General features: G+C 44.6%; 1 protein-coding gene across 4 annotated transcripts in view; it reads left to right on the top strand.

The window, feature by feature from the left end:
• The window catches only part of LOC100762081 (ran-binding protein 17), a 276,621-nt gene extending 260,766 nt beyond the window's left edge, over window positions 1-15,855 (top strand). For all 4 annotated transcript variants that reach the window (XM_027425205.2, XM_027425204.2, XM_027425203.2 and 1 more), the window contains 3 exons: window positions 9,913-10,011; window positions 11,792-11,919; window positions 14,107-15,855. In XM_027425205.2, the coding sequence (XP_027281006.1) occupies window positions 9,913-10,011; window positions 11,792-11,919; window positions 14,107-14,203 (324 nt within the window). In that variant the 3' untranslated portion in view covers window positions 14,204-15,855. The remainder of the gene's footprint in view (window positions 1-9,912; window positions 10,012-11,791; window positions 11,920-14,106) is intronic.
• The last annotated feature ends 419 nt before the right edge of the window (window positions 15,856-16,274 follow it).

Here is a 16,274-nt window from a genome sequence, read left to right as displayed (position 1 = left end):
GGTGGTAGCCTTGTAGCGATGAAGGAGCCATCGTCCCTACAGAGGCCAAGCCATTTTGGAAACTGTAGAAGTTCCATTCTGGGTGTATTATGTACTCTTATCCTACAGAGGAAGAGAGCCTTCCCTCCCCACTCCACTCCCATTGCTCTCCTCAGCTCTCCTGCATTAGAGAGAGAGGCAGGAGACAAATTGACAGAAATCTGGAGGGAAGTAACTCAAGTGATTTAGGAGAATGGAAGGGCTGGCTTATAGGGCCAGATTAAAGAAGCTAAATATGTATAGCTTGCCTAAGTGACAACTAAATGGGGCATTTGATAAGTCTATAAATACTTGGAAGATGTAAATGCCAGGAGGAAAGGGAATTACTTAGCATGGCACAATGGAGTATTGGCATAATGGGATAATATTAAGAAAGGGAAGATGAAGGTTGAACATCAATAAAAAGCTTCCTGACGAGAAGAACCATTCCTGACAGGGGACACTATTAGGTTATGTGCTGTGGGCCAAGGGAAAGAATGTCAGTGCCCTTCCTCAGAGCACTGGCACCAGAGCCAGCAAGGTAGGAGATGATAAGTGTCCTAACTGAGTCACAGAAGCCAAGCAAGTGACCTTCTCTGTCTTGGCCTCCCTGTTTCAGAATAGAAAGCAAGCTGCTGCTGCTCCTGCTGCGGCTGTGCCAGTGGCTGCATCACAGCCAGAGAGATTACCATTCACTTGTAATGACACTCATTTTCCTACAGGATAGAAATCTACTTTCTCTTGCAAACATCAGTAGGCCCTTCACCAGATCCAACTCTCACCTCGACCCCGTGCACAGTCCCACAGAGTGCCATTAGTTCCCAGCACTGCTGCACACCTTTGCTCTCATTCTCCCTTCTCTGTTGACAGCCTGTCAGAATGCTTGTTCTCTACAGCAGACAAATGGCCCCTTCTCTGAAACCTCCCTCCCTGCCCCAGTCCCACCCCCCACCCCAGCCTGGCCCCAGCCACACCCCAGCAGAGTTGGGACTCCTCTTCTGGCATCTCAGAGCCTCCTGTGTGGGCTTGTTTGCAGCACTTAATGTACTATACTGTGACTCTCCTCCCCTACTACGCTGCAAGTCTTTGAAAACTGGCACTTTCTTCACCTCTATCCCCATGTCTCAGAGCCTGGTCAAGCTATGGTGTGGGCAAATATTGGAGTAAATCAAGGAAGGAAGTTCCGTTCCCCACTCTTGGTTTTCTCCCATGCCTTGGGCCCATGCATTCATTGAGGGAAAAGAGCTCCCAGCTTTCAGCATCTCCCCGGGAGTCTCTCGTGTGCTACATTCGATGCCATTTAGACATCTGTAGATAAAACCCCTCCTTGTTCATGTCTTGTCTAGGAAGCTATGTTGTTGAGACTTCATGGATGTAGCTTCCTTGACATTTCTAGGAAATGCAGGATGACACCAGTACATGTGCTAATATAGAAAGCTGAAATCTCACAGGGACCCAACCCTCAACAAAGAACAACAAGAAAGAAATGCTGAGAGCAGAAGAAATAGGCTCCCTCAGGGAAGAACCCCCAGTTGGTTATCCAGGACCAAGTGGTCAGCCCTGAAAGCATATACATACAGATCACATTATAGGGACTGAGCAGGTTGTGTTTATATATTTAGGGGTGTGTGTGTGTGTGTGTGTGTGTGTGTGTGTGTGTGTGTGTGTGTCTGTGTCTGTGTCTGTGTCTGTGTCTGTCTGTCTGTCTGTCTGTCTGTCTGTCTGTGTGTCTGTGTGTCTGTGTGTCTGTGTATGTGTATGTGTGGCTGTGTGTATACAAAGAAAAGCCATCCATAAATTTGAGATAGAACAATGGGGAAACTACATGGGAGAGGTTGGAGGAAGGAAAGGCAAAGGGGGAATTCATATAATTGTATTTTAATTTCAAAATATAAATAGTTAGGAGGAAAAAGAACCTCAAGTCTGAAAAAAGCAAAATGCCCCCACTGTGGCTTCATTGTAAATACTAGGCTAACTCTTAACAGAAAAAAAAAATCCTTAAACACATTTTCCCCATATGAAAACATTTTTAAAATAAGTAACATAATCCTTCACTGTTGACTGAAAATCTTTGGGGCCATCTAACCCAATCTCTTCAGGAAATAGGGAGAATGTATCGTCAGATGAGATGCAATGAAATTGTGAGCCTCCTCCTGGAGGAGTGATAAATCTTTAATGACTACACGGGAGGCCCTTCCTCATGCCATCATGCATATGTTGTTCTGTTGTGAACTGTGATACTCACTGGGTAATGCTGTGGTGACTGGTCAGCAAAGTAGCATGCTTTTTCCCACTCCCTTTGATTTGAGAGGCCAGAGTCAGTGCTTATGTCATCACAGCCCTAGGCTTGTGCCCATTGGCTAGGCTCAGTTTCACTACTGCTTGTTCCCAGGTAGTGATTTGTGTGGTTGAACTAAACAGAGGCCTCCTCACAAGGAGCAGCATTTCAGTCATCGTCTGGTAACACTTCTCTCTGTTGAGGCTTCAATCTGGGCACCTGTTCTTAGAGTTCTGAATCTGTCTGTGGTTTGGGGTTCCAGTTTTCTTCCTTAGGAGGAATGCTTTGATCAGGAAGAATGAGTTGAGGATCCTGACCCTTCTGGCTGCTGTCGCAGTCTTGTTCATCTTCACTGTCTCTCCCGTGAGTTCTCATAGAGGCTAAGCTTGCTGCCTGGCCTCTGCACCTGCTCTAATCCCTCTCTCCACAGGCTTGTCATTACTGCTTTGAATGGCCGACCCCATCTGACGGCTACCGTCTATATACTAGCCCAAACTCATCTGTATTGAACATGGCACAAAAGGGTCTTAAATAGCCTGGGCCTGGGCCTGGGCCTGGGCCTGGGCCTGGGCCTAGGCCTAGGCCTGGGCCTGGGCCTGGGCCAGGGTCTCCTCTTTGCCCTCAGCTTCTCCGAGCCTTCTGTAAAAGGGCTGTTCATTCTTCAAACATGCCAAACACTTGCTGTGCCCTGGAGGTTTTCTCATTTCACTTCCTCTCCCTAATGTATCTGTGTTTCTAGGTGAGGCTGTATGCAGCTGTTGGTACTCAGCTGCCACCTGTCCTGTGCAGATAGGCTGGCCTTTATAGTAAGTTATGGCATATGTGCTTTTACTAGTCTCTCACACTCCCACAGATATCTTTGCTCAGAGGCTGGTGTAGGCCGTTAGAGGTTCTCAAATGTGGTTCCATGTTAGTCATCCAGTTCCTACTATGAGCTAGAAATAAGTGTCACTTGAAGGAAAACTAAGGGGAATGACACAGATCTTCCCGACATTGCTACCCATGGGAAATTTAGAGGGTGTTTTTGACAGGCAATGCTCATCAAATTGAAACAATTCTATTTGATATTGGCAAGGTGTGTGTGTGTGTGTGTGTGTGTGTGTGTGTGTGTGTGTGTGGTGTGTGTGTAAGAGAGAGAGGAGAGAGAGAGAGAAGAAAAGAGAGAGAGAGAGAGAGAGAGAGAGAGAGAGAGAGAGAGAGAGAGAGAGAGACCAACCCAAATAGTGCTGAGTGGCAAGCCCTGCAGCCTCCAGTACCCCAGATTTTGTGGTTTAATGTAGCAAGCTGCTTTATGAGATCTGCAGCCACTTGAAATATGATTTACTACATGTAAAAAGTTTCAGATGGATAATGAAGATTCAGGATTGAGACTCACAGTGTAGTGTAGTCAATTTTCTTGCTGTTGCTCTCCAGTACATCTCTGCCATTGAAATGAATAATTTATTATAATTTATTTCAACCCTGGAAAATAAAACTGTTTTCCTTGTGATGTGTGCTATAGCATTCAGAATAAACACATTGCATACAGTACTCTCAATTAATTAATCCTGAAGTCTCATTCTTACTTGACCTTCTCATAAGCTGGGAGACTGGCAGGTAATTCTTTCCCCAATAAGCCATGATTAAAATGAATGCTTTGAGAAGTAGGGGTAAAGTTGGCAATGGAGAAAATTGAAAGACCAACAAAGCAAGGTTGTGTTTTTTCTTAGATTTTACATTCAATGCAAGAGTTTTTAAATATTCTAGACAATTCATCACTTAGAGCAAAAGCATCCCTTAACTCTCTGGGGGGGGGGGGCTGAGTAGGGCACTTCCGCTTCCATGTGGAACAAGTGCTTCTCATTTGTGACCAGAGCTGGGTGAGCTTACTGGACCTGGGCTGTCACTGAAGCACTTGTCCCCCCAGTTTGAGATTGAGGCTAACACTGTATAAAGGCCAAGTAGACAGGACTCCCAGATGGCCTCCAGGGAGACAGGCCACCCCTAATTGATTGCAGGCTTGTTCTTCAGAAGAGGAGGCTCACCTCATCTCCCATTTCATTCAATTATTTTTCATTTTAAATGCTAAATACTTCAATTATGAGGCTGTAAAAACAATATCAGCATATAGAGATTGCTTGATAAGTACAGATATTTTAAACTTAATGTAACTTAGATGATAGGCCTCAGTTAATCTGGAGAGGCTGAAAAATATAACGAAATATGTGCTTATTTATCCACTATGTTCATTTTTCATAACATCTAGTAATATCACAAAGGAAGATGGCAGATGAAGGGAACAATTGATTCTCTTTCCCTAAAGACGTCTAGTATCTAATTTGAGCAAGATCACATTTCAATATCTGCTGCACATGTGGCCTCGGGAACAGCACTCAGTAATGACAGAAATTCCCTTCTTTCCATCCACTGAAAACCTGGAAGTGTTTCCTCCTTCAGCTGTGCTCCATCTCCCAAAGCCTGAACCGCTAGCTGGGGCAGGTGCTCTGGAGAAACTGCTCTAGAGAGAGGGACATTTCTCTACTTTCTGAAATCCTGTGCATTATTTATTCAGGCAGTTATGGGGTGGGGTGCCTCGCCTTGTTTTGTTTTGTTTGTTATTTTTGTTACTGGTAAGGTCATCCTTCCTCTCCTCTCTTACTGGCCTTCTGAAAGGCTGGTGCATTCCCTAGGCGCAGGGTAGCTCTTAAGAGTTGGCTGCATTTATTATTAGTTGTTCCTCAGAACATCACCAGTGTATTGTTGCAGTCAGGACAGGGTAGCTCGGCTGGGATGTGGAGTAACACACAAAGCAGCCTGTCCTGCACTGTGCCCTTGCTTGTCCTTTTTGGTCTCCCCTGAGCCCTTGAGGGCTAGGGCACAGGGATGCTCTCTCTGCTCCCTCACTCTTTGGCCTGGCTTTGCTAACCCTCCTCTGTGTTAACCAGAGGACAAGACCCTTTTTCCACTTGCCTTACTAGCAAAGGGACAGGGAAGAAAGAGCTGGTGGTTCCCTAAATAGACAGAGAATCTGGTTCCTGCAGGAGCAGCACTCATCCTCTCAGAACTGGTTTTTCTGTGGAATACAAATGGGGACAAGATGGGAATCTTAGTTTTGTGGTTTTGTTTTGTTTCATTTATTTCTTAGAACTTTGCAGAACATGTGTTAGTTACAGTATTCAGAATGCTCAAGTGCTAGCAATGGAAACGTTTACTTTATAGGAAGTATTATAACCTTGAGAAAATTAGCTCAATTTACTGATTTCTATGGTGTAAGTTTAAATTATGGTACTCTCAATAGAAGGAGAATCATTTCCCATGAAATGTTCAGTGTATCGATTTCCAGAGATGTCCTTAAGTTTGCTATTGTTCACTTTCACAGTCTGTAAATATATTAACTAAACTTGTGGGACGGGAAGAGAAGCAGGAAGGTTTGTTGAAAACTTTTTGGAAGCCATGCCCTGGATTCTAATCATGGAACTCGGCAGCTACTTGACTCAGCAACCAGAAGCCACTAGAGCAGGGTCAGTCCTCTAGAAGTCTACAGTAGGAACCAGTCACAGCTAGGTGCTCTGAGGCTCAGAACAGCCTGAGGGGTGGTGGCCACAGGCTGGCACAGTGAATTCATGCAGACCTTTGCATATGACCTGAATTAGCCTAGCAACACCTTGACCTCCGGCCCTTAATGCATACAAATGCCAAATAGATGATGCTCTCCGCAGAGTTAGTTGAGAATAGAGCCATGAAAGTGTCTGGCAGTGTGCTGAGCAACCAACAGGCTCCATAAACCATGGTGAGGAAACTCATCAGGCACATATTAATGCTAAGTGGGAGTTCTTAAAAATGGTGATGCCTCAGACTTTGGCCTGTGTAACCTGAAAACCCCCAGTCACAGCCCTTCCTGGAATCTCCTGGCTTAGAGTTCTCAGTCTGTTTTCAAAAACAAGATCCTTGGAAATGAACCATCTGTTATAGTTTAGATGTTTAACCATTTCATGTGTTAGCCTTAAATTAAGGCCAGAAGTTGAATTTTCTGTATAGTCTTCTTGCCCAGTGTAAGCTAGCACTTGGCTTATTGTGTTTCAGCAAACAATAAAGCAGGAACAGCTGGCGTGAGAGCATCTCTTCAGTGACTGCTTTTGGGGGGGGGGGTGATCTGTTCTGTACTTGTGTCTCACAGCCTTGTCAGGGAGCATGAATCAAGGTCACATATCATCACTTCTCCTTCTGGATCACACACTTGTAATTTGGTGCTTAGATGTGTTTACATAATTTCAACAGAGCACTCTTCATTCAAATCCATGCTAATACCCCAGAGAAGCAAATGGGGTACTTTCTGTCGTACTCCCTGCTCGGGGTTATTTTTCGGACTACAATTCTGCATGAAGTTAGATAACTTTGAGGACACCATAGTAATCCCCTTCAACTGTCTAAGCAAGACGGGAGTAGGTGTTCTTCCTTGAGCCATGCAATTCCATTGGCTTAGGCCAGAGGGAAGCTACAGTTGCAATGTGGGACCAGTATATTTAAGGCATACTGTGTGGCAAGCACAATCCAGATGTTCACTTTGTACATAGGAAATCATTTCTCACAGCATCCCTTTCACATCAGCTGTCACAGTCCCTGCTTTATAACTAAGGGTATAAGGGCAAATGCCATGGGCTATATAGCAGGACCAGACTTGGACTCAGTTCTGAGTCTAATGCCTGTGACTACCACATCACTGAACAAAATTCCAGCCAAAATCTGTAAGAAGGGGGAACCAAGTGAGGAATGAGGAATCAAATGAAGTAATGTAGAGTGTGGTTTTTCTAAGTAGACAGCTCCCCTTCCTAGATAATCCTATCCCTGCTTTGGCAAAACAGCTACTTAGGATAACGTGAGTGGATAACATGTATGGTTTGGGGTACAGGCCCTGGCAAATGTATCCAAAGTGGGTTTAAAGTGGCCTTCCACGGCCGGGCGTTGGTGGCGCACGCCTTTAATCCCAGCACTCGGGAGGCAGAGGCAGATGGATCTCTGTGAGTTCGAGTCCAGCCTGGTAAACAAGAGCTAGTTCCAGGACAGCCTCCAAAGCCACAGAGAAACCCTGTCTCAAAAAAAAAAAAAAAAAAAAAAAAAAAAAGTGGCCTTCCACTCATCCCTAAAGCAGTGTTGGGAGTGAGCAGACATTGGAGAACTGGATACCCAGCTATTGCACCAAGTACTCATGGTACCTCATGACAGAATTTGGGCTGGTAGGTACAGAGCCAAGATTGCTCCTTTCAGTGTTGACTCATGGGGTCCTTGACCTCAGAGACCACCCATCTAAACCTCACACTATCTGCAAGGGAGAGGGACTTCAGCACTGCACCCAGTATCCCTCCTTAGATGGGGAGGAGAACTCAGATTCCAGAGAAATTTGCCCCCATTGGTCGGACTGTTATACCACTACTCTAAGATTATTAGAAAAAGTAATTCTGGAAATTGGCTGCCGCGTCAATGCCATTTAAGGAGATTACTTGGTACTTTACATATTTCCAGAAAAGTAAAAAAAAAAAATCCATTTTTTGCCAACTTTATTTTTAGAAAAGTATTTTATTCAAACATCCCCTTACTTATTACAGACATAAATACATGCATTCAGACAAATGAATACACGAGAGGACTGTAGAAAGTAATTGGCACATCACTCCAGGATGCTTTGTCAGTTACTGGAAGAATTTGGTGCCTCTAACTTTAATCTTAACCATTAAAATATCCATTCTGCTTCAGATTGTGAAGCCCATAATATTTTAGACTGTCTCCATGGATCTGTTAGTTTTTCTTGTCAATTTAATTTGTGCTCTATGACTCTGGGTGGCTTGCTAGATTGTTCATGGGAACTTGTGATCTACAAAGGATACCAGGCATGGAGTTCTAGCCGCTCCAGAGAGACTGGACATGCAGTGTTTGTGTTTTTACATAGATTGGCAGGTTCCGTTTGTAACCATCCTAATCATTGTGATGGTGAAGGGAATGGCAGCTGCCAAGAGCTGCAGAGATGCGTATTACTGTTGTGATGGTATGCCTGCAGTGTCTGTAGGATGTATGCTTTGCAACTGTTTTCAAACACCATCTCATTTAATTCTCAGAGCTTCCTTGGGCTGGATTATTTCCCTCTTCAGAGCTAATGAAAGCAGATACAGCAAGAACAGTTCAGTTACTTGCCAGAAATCATAGGATAAATTAGATCACCAAAAACTTTTGCCAAGGGCAGACAGATGGCTCAGTAGGTAAGCACTTGTGCAAACACGAGGACCAGAGTTCAGATCCCTAGAACCTACATAAATGCGTAAGTGCTTGATGGGTGTAGAGGCCCATCTCTAATTCCAGTACTCAAGAGGCAGGCAAACTGACCAGCTGGATGGGCAGTGTCTTCAAGCTGTGAGTTCAGCAATAATTAGCTTACTGCCTCAATAAATGATATGGAGAGCATTTTGAGGAGGACACACAACTTCACCCTCACATATTACATATGTAAACACACACACACACAACACATACATGCTTATGCAAAAAAGAGAGGTTGCCGAATAATTACACCAAATGCATTCAGACAAACCGAGTCATCAAAGCCTAGTTGGGGTGTTGTTTGTGGGGTCTTACCATGTAATTGTCCTTTAATCTGCCCTCTCTTGGGCAGAAGAGCTCTAGAGCTATGGGAGCAGACAGGCTGCAGTGGGAGAACTAAGTCCACTTCACAGCCATTTGCCTGGACTGTTGTAGCAGCCTTACCCCTGACCTTCCACGTACTGTATCCCATGCCCAGGGCACTTAAGTCTCACCTTGGTCATAAGCACATCACTTGCTATCTTACCTTCAAAATGGGGTCTCTTACTATGCTCATTCCCACCTTCTTTTTTCTTTGCTTATGATGAACTCCTTAGATGTTACCTTCCCCATTGCATCACCCTGGCTGCCCTTGAAGAGATTAGTCATTCTTCTGCCCCACCCCCACCCCTGCAGGCTGCTGCTCTTTTCCTAGACCTTTTTCCCACTGTTTCTCTTTGTGACTTCTCTAGCAAGGTTCAAAGCCCTAGGTAAGAGACTGGTAGAAGCCTATGTCCTATCTCTTGTATGTGCCACACAAACTCGGAAGTTAAGAGTATGGCTAAGCATGTACATGTGGCATTGAGTGAGCAATCAGTAAGGAAGAATGGGTTTAAAAACAACAGTCTGAGCTAGCAGAAAACATGCTATTCTGGGGTCACATGGAAAGTGTTTCTTTCATTCCACTCAGTGATGAGCTACAGAGATTTATCCCTTCATAGCACGAACTGTTGTGTGAGGTAAGGAGCAGACAGGAAGGTGAGGTGGGCATTTTTTGTGTGGTGCCTAGCACAGAGCAAAGCATATAAGGCTTGAAAAGCAGAGCCAACCTCCTGGCTCTGGCCTCTAACTTCTAAGAAGGTTCTCAGCAAGCTTTAATGGCAAAGACTCTTCCTGTGGCGGATGGGGGTTGCCCAGAGTTTGTATAACCTTCTAGGCTTCCAGAGAGAGAGCCAACTGTCCAGGAAGAGCCCCTCTGTCATCAGAAAGGTGGAAGGAGTACATAGAAAGTCTGGGATTCAGGCAGGATCTAAGTCAAGGGTCCCAATTTTCACGTAACTGTCTTCTAGATGATGTCTGTCCTTATGAACACCATTGTCTTTGAAGACTGTCGGAACCAGTGGTCAGTATCCAGGCCTCTCCTGGGGCTCATCCTGCTCAATGAGAAGGTGAGTGTGCTTACAGGAAGGGCCACAGGAGGAGGGAGAGGCTATTAGACACTGAAGACCATGGAATAAAGGGCTGGGGCCTTGGCAACCCAGAAGGCCTTTCCCCAAGGGTTTCAGGTCTTCTTCAGTTAGCAGAAGGCTCACACACAGCACTGCGTGTGTGGATTACTCGGCAATATTTCAGAGTCACTCTCACTTCCTTGCCATTCCAGGGAAATTTTGAGCAACAGCCCTTTTGCCTTCTCTTCCAGCCTCCTTTTATATCTGGGGACCCCAGACAAGACCACAGGAGATGACAGCAGCAGCCCTTGAGGGATTGTGCATAGGGCCAGTGTTCCCTTCATCTGGGGAGCATGCACCCCAGCCTCCTCAGTGTTCTGGTCACCGACTGCCTCCTGAGCACCCTGGCTTCCTTTGGAACTCGCCCTGGCCTCTCAGCAGTCAGTAGGAACAGTGCATTACTGCTTGGGAGAATGAATTGTCTATACAATAAGATAGTACTGGGAAAAGACAGTGAGATTAGAGGCAGCCGCATACATTAAAATTCAAACTAAAATCCCAGCCTTGGAAGGAAACTAATAGAAGAAGAAAATATATCAAAAAGAGAAGAGCTGTCTCATCATTCACCTGTGCTGAAGCATCCAATTTTAGCCACATTCAATAGCACTGTCATTCATCTTCCCTCGGTGTTATTGTGATTTAAATCCAAGCTCTATAAAAGAGAGCAGTTCTTTTAAAATGATTGAGAGGGAATAAGGGCAAATTCGGTGTTTAGAAAAAGCTTATGACATCACAATATTATACTTTACTGATGGAGGCAATATTTCATGGTTTAGGATGAAAAACTAATAATTTTCTATTTGGTGTGAGTCACTGCATCATTATAAAAGGGAAAAATAAGTAGTTTTGTGCATTCCCAATCTTGTTCAGGAAGACATTGTGGTTTAAGTATAATGCCTCTGATATATAGTATTTAAGTATTAGTCTGACTACATATTAATTATGTGTGTTTTTTGATGTGAGCTGTTTTAATGTATGATGGAAATTAAATATCATACAGCTTAGGCTTGAAGAGATAAACATATGACTGGCAAAATGTTGTCTTTTGCTGAAATTCGGCTGTTTCCAGTGATTAGGAAATAGCAGAGCTTATTTTTGTATATAAGACCACAGACCCCAGCAGAAAAAAGGGGGGGCTGAGCAGTTATTTGTGACCAGGTATGACAGATACTGTTCTTAGTGCCAGCAAGTGCTCCCAGAACTAAGCAGGCCCCTCTAGTGCCTACCTCAACAGAGCAGACCCATCATACCCAAAAGAACAAAGTTGGAACACAGCCCAGAGCTCTCTGAGAAGCCATTCACTAAAGCCAGGAAAGATGAGGCCAAAGGGGAGACCCTTGGCCTTGTCTTCAGTCACCCAAAGTGTTCCTTAGGCATTAAATTAAGACCTCCACAGCCTGGATCCCTTCTTCTTTCAGCCTTCCTTTGACAAGTAGAGTTGAGATCCACAGAGGAGGCAAAGACTCCATCAGGCTAAACAGTGACAATGCAGCAATCACAGCAAGAGACTCTTAAGAACAGGGGTAACACTAGGTGCACCTAAGAATGCTTCTGCGGCTTAGGTTTTCTCTAAGGATAGAAAATTGAGTGTGGACCTGGAAGCAAACCCCTGAGCATCAGTGAGCACAAGTAGACCCCAGCCAGCCTGGCCTCTTGCTACTTCCTTCCTGCAAGGTTTGGAGTTGGAACCTGAGCCTGATGCTACTCTGTCTCCCAACAGTATTTCAATGAGCTGAGAGCAAGCCTGATAAACAGCCAGCCTCTCCCCAAGCAAGAAGTGCTTGCCCAGTGCTTCAGGAACTTGATGGAAGGAGTGGAACAGAACCTGTCTGTCAAGAACAGAGACAGGTGAGCATTGCTCAGGGGGGATCTCTAGAGGGCATTCTAGGCTTCCTGAAAATAATGGGACTATTGATGCCACTTTTCTGTTACACCTTCTGATCTTAGACCCAAATCATTTCCAGTCCTTTTACATTTTACTAAATAAAATAGATGCCAAGATTTAAAAAATGTACCCTTTGCCCTTAAGCAGTTTATAATCCAACAAGAAAGAAGTGAAAAGTAATTAATTGGAAAGAGCAAATGAAGGAGGTTCACATTGTCCATGGAGATGAGGAAAGACTCTGGCCTTTGAATAAGCACAGGCCTCGGGGTGGACAAAACCCAGTTAAATGTTACTCCTGCATCTATAAGCTGTGTGACAGAAAGCAGCAGTTTCTCTGATGAGTCTCTTCTACAGTAAGGAGCCAATGGTGGCATTGGTTGTGGTGTTTAAACACCAGAATGTTCTGGGCAGGGATGGTGCACGCCTTTATTCCCAGCACTCGGGAGGCAGAGGCAGGCAGATCTTCATGAGTTTGAGGCCAGTCTTGTCTACAGAGCAGTGCCAGGACAGTCAGGGGTACACAGAGAAACCCTGTCGGGGGGCTGGGTGGGAGGACGGCGGACAGAATGTAGTAAAACATGGTTGTTAGGCCTGTGTGCTGTTAAGTGTTGGTTTCTTCTTCAGCCTGTCCTTAAGAGTACCTGGTATCATTGGCCAGTGTGATCTAACCAAAGTTATAACTATAAATGAATTCATTCATTCGGTTTGTAAAACTGCAGGCATTTGGAACCTGTGATAAACAAATTGTTCCAAGTTCCTGGCCTCATGGATTTTATGCATCCTAATGGATGAGACGGACTGATAAGGAAGAGAATGTGCTCAGGGAAAAACTGCCCCCACTGACCTTTCATCAAACACTCTAGCATTTATAGAACACACCCAGTAGGCAGTGCATCCCAGGTATGAGCTGTGGTAATAAGACAAGGTCAGCTGGGGGTGCAGATACCTTCCCTTGGCCATTCATCCAACTCTTAAGTAATCCTCTCACATACAGAAAGGGACAACCTCAGAAGGCGGGCAAGGAGAGGTGGGACATTTAAGTAGCATTCCTGAGCTGTTCTGTGACATCGTACCAGCAGTCCTCTTATTCTCATGAAAGAAGGCAACGAAGACTGGCTGTTGTCCTTGTGCCCAGCTCTGTGCAGAGAAAATGTTTTCAGGCATTGTCTCGTTGACTCGTTAGAGTTTGCTCCTGAATTCCTTTAAGACAGTTAGTTACTTATATTAGGTACCAAGACAAGTCATTCAGTCTGCCTAGCTAGTAGTGGTAGAACCAAAATTTGGACCCAGGTGAGCTAATCCAGTACCCCTTTTTACATTTTTTTTAACAGTGTTATATAGCCTAAACTAGTTTCAAACTCACTATGTAGACAAGGACAACTTTTTATTATTACATTTTCTTTTTGTTGGGGGGGGGGGTGACAGCTTGGCAGGAGTTTGTCCTCTCCTTCCACCATGTGGGTCTCAGAGACCTAACTCAGGTCATCAGGCTTGGCAGCACCTGTGCTAAGCTGCTGCACCTTCTCACTGGCCTCCAAGGATAACTTTAAGTTTCTGATCCTCCACTTCCTAAGTGCTGGGATTACAGGCATAGCACACTGTGCCCAGTTTATGTAGGGCTGGGAATCAAACTAAGGGCTTCATGCATAGTACGCAAGTACACACATCCACTGCGCATTTGTACTCTCTCCTAAGATAGGGTTTTACCACATAGTGCCAGCTAGCCTCAACTCAAACTCGTGATCCCTCCGCCTCTGCCTTCTGAGTGCTGCTATTACAGACATAAGCTACCACATTCCACTGCCCCCCATTTTTCATTCACTAAATTCTGTTTTAGTTGAAGATACTAATACCTACCTTTGGGAAGACATGTAATGATTAAAATAGTCATATGTAAGCTCAATCCAGGACTTGAGACATAATGTAAAAATTTTTAATGTTTTAGATAGTAGAACCTCAGATGCCCCCCCCCCCCATCAGAGTAGATTTGATGGTGACTCTTGTTTTCAGTGGGAGGACGGTGCTGGTGGCAGACATGGTAGCACAATGAGTGCCCACTGAGGAGCACTTCCTCGGCTGGGTCCTGAGCTCCATAGTGCCCTCCTCCAGCCTTCAGACAGCCTGCACCTTCATTGCTTCTCTTTCCACAGGTTCACACAGAACCTCTCTGTCTTCAGAAGAGATGTGGCAGAGGCCCTGCGAAGTGATGGCCATGCAGAACTATGCAGCCTGGACATGATGAGCTGACCTGGCTCCTGAACATGTGCTGTGCGGCTTTTGTCAAGCGACTGCAAGGCCTGGGTCCCGGACTGCAATGCTGGCCAGCCCAGAAGAATGTACAAGCAACAAAAGCCCTACATTTTTATAAGTCTGACCTAATTATAAAAATGTATGATAGTGCACATACCATGTAAATTCAGTATTCAAAGCAGAACATGTTTCCAGTCTATCTGGGTTCCCACAATGTTGAAAGGTCTGGAAACTATATTTAACCAAAGAACATAATAAACCAAGCTAGCACCTAGTTTATGGTTCTAAGATCAAGGTTGTCAATTTGAAGATGCAGCCCTCAGTGTGGGTCCTGGGTTGAGACAAGTGCCATTTGAACGTGTTGAATTAGTAGTTCTTACATCTGGAAAATGCCCCAATAAGGACTCTGGGCTGTGGGCATTTAGAAGGAGCCTGGGAACGCTATAAAACCTCCCCCAGGACTGCACAGGGGCCTCTCTGCCTCAGCAACATCTGATAAAGTTGAGAGACAGTAACACAATTAAATGACTTACAAACAATGTTTGCTTTCCACTGGCATAAATCTGAAGTGGCTCAGTCTAGAAGAATTAAGCTGTGTGGTTGCTGCCTGCAGAAAGATGTCTTTAGGACTCTGGAAGCCCCAGTAAGGAGTTCTGGGTGCACCAGCACCTAGTCCTTTTGGTTCCATTTAATTGGAAGAGAGGCTGAAGATGGCATGTAGTATCTGAAGTAGCTCTGCCTTCTTGGACCACCCAGAACAGTTCAGGTACTGACTGTCAGGTTCCCAGAGGATGGAGTAGCTGCCTTCCATCTTCCACACTCTTAACCACTGTTGGATTGAGACTTCATCCAAACATAGAAAATGAAGACCTTTACAGTTTGTGACCCATCATAACTAAACTATTAATCTGAAATTGCCACTGTCAAACAGGCTTCCTATCTCAGTGCTCTGTCTGTGTGGTTCAGGCTTACAATAAACACTGTGCCATTATTTCTGATAAGACATGAAAGGTTGGCCTCACTGTTGCAGGGAAGAAATCCACAGGCTCTTGTAATCTCATTTCTCCACTAGTGTTTCTTGAAACCTTTCTTGATAGTTGAGTTTTGCAACAGGCTTGTCATATAAAATTGAGTCACCTAAGTTTATCTCAAAGTGTTTGTCTTCCATGTGCAAAAGAGAGTCAGGGGACATTATGTTCTGGATGAAACTGCTTGTGGTGTTTAATGGCAGATGAGCCTGAACTTAGTCCACCCCAAGCCATTAAGAAACACAACTTCCTAGAGAAGACAAATCCTGTACTTTGAAACATCAGCTTTCAAAGGAGCTCGACAAGACTTTCTCTTTGTTTTTTGTTTGGTTTTTAATTTGTTTGGTTTTGGTTTTTTTGAGATGGAGCCTTGCTATGTAGCCCAGGCTAGCCTGGAACTCATTATGATTCTCCTCCTACAGCCTCCTCAATGGAGGTTGACTGGCATGGGCTACACTGCCTGGCTTCTTGGATTTGGGGTGTTTGGGACGGGGTGGTTATAACTGCACTCATTTCCCAAAATCTGCAAATGTTTATCCCATTCTAGAACTGTTCCTTTGCAAATGCCTAGGGTATAAAAACACCATATTGTTTGCATTAAAATATTGACAAGAAAAAGATAATGTGTGCTCTCTTTCTTTGCCACATAGCCAGCTATCACCTGAGAGTTCAACACAGCAGGTGGAGAGCCTCTTTCTGACTTGGCCTTGGAGAGCTGCTTTTTGAGAAGCAGGGTCTGCCTATGTCCTTGTGCCTCAGTGGGCTTGAATGCTTGACTCAGAGCACTCTGTGGGCAAGCATGGAGTGCCTACCCTTGCCCACACTACCTCCCTTCCCACTGCACATTAGGAAGTAAGGCCCAAAGATGGCTTATAGCTTACAACTCCTGTAGGTAGATTTTCCACTCAGATCTGTCTCAAGAGAACTCCTGGCTGCTCCTAGTGGTAAATGAAAATGTTAATAATATTTAGGTTCATTTCCATCTGTTTCTCAAAACTTGATTATTAAGGGTAAATGACTCCAAAATGTTAATGGCTTCA

Source organism: Cricetulus griseus, chromosome 7, assembly GCF_003668045.3.
Source record: "Cricetulus griseus strain 17A/GY chromosome 7, alternate assembly CriGri-PICRH-1.0, whole genome shotgun sequence".
Classification (NCBI taxonomy): Eukaryota; Metazoa; Chordata; class Mammalia; order Rodentia; family Cricetidae; genus Cricetulus; species Cricetulus griseus.
The sequence above is the reverse complement of the archived record's forward strand: the minus strand, read 5'-3'. Positions and strand labels throughout refer to the sequence as shown.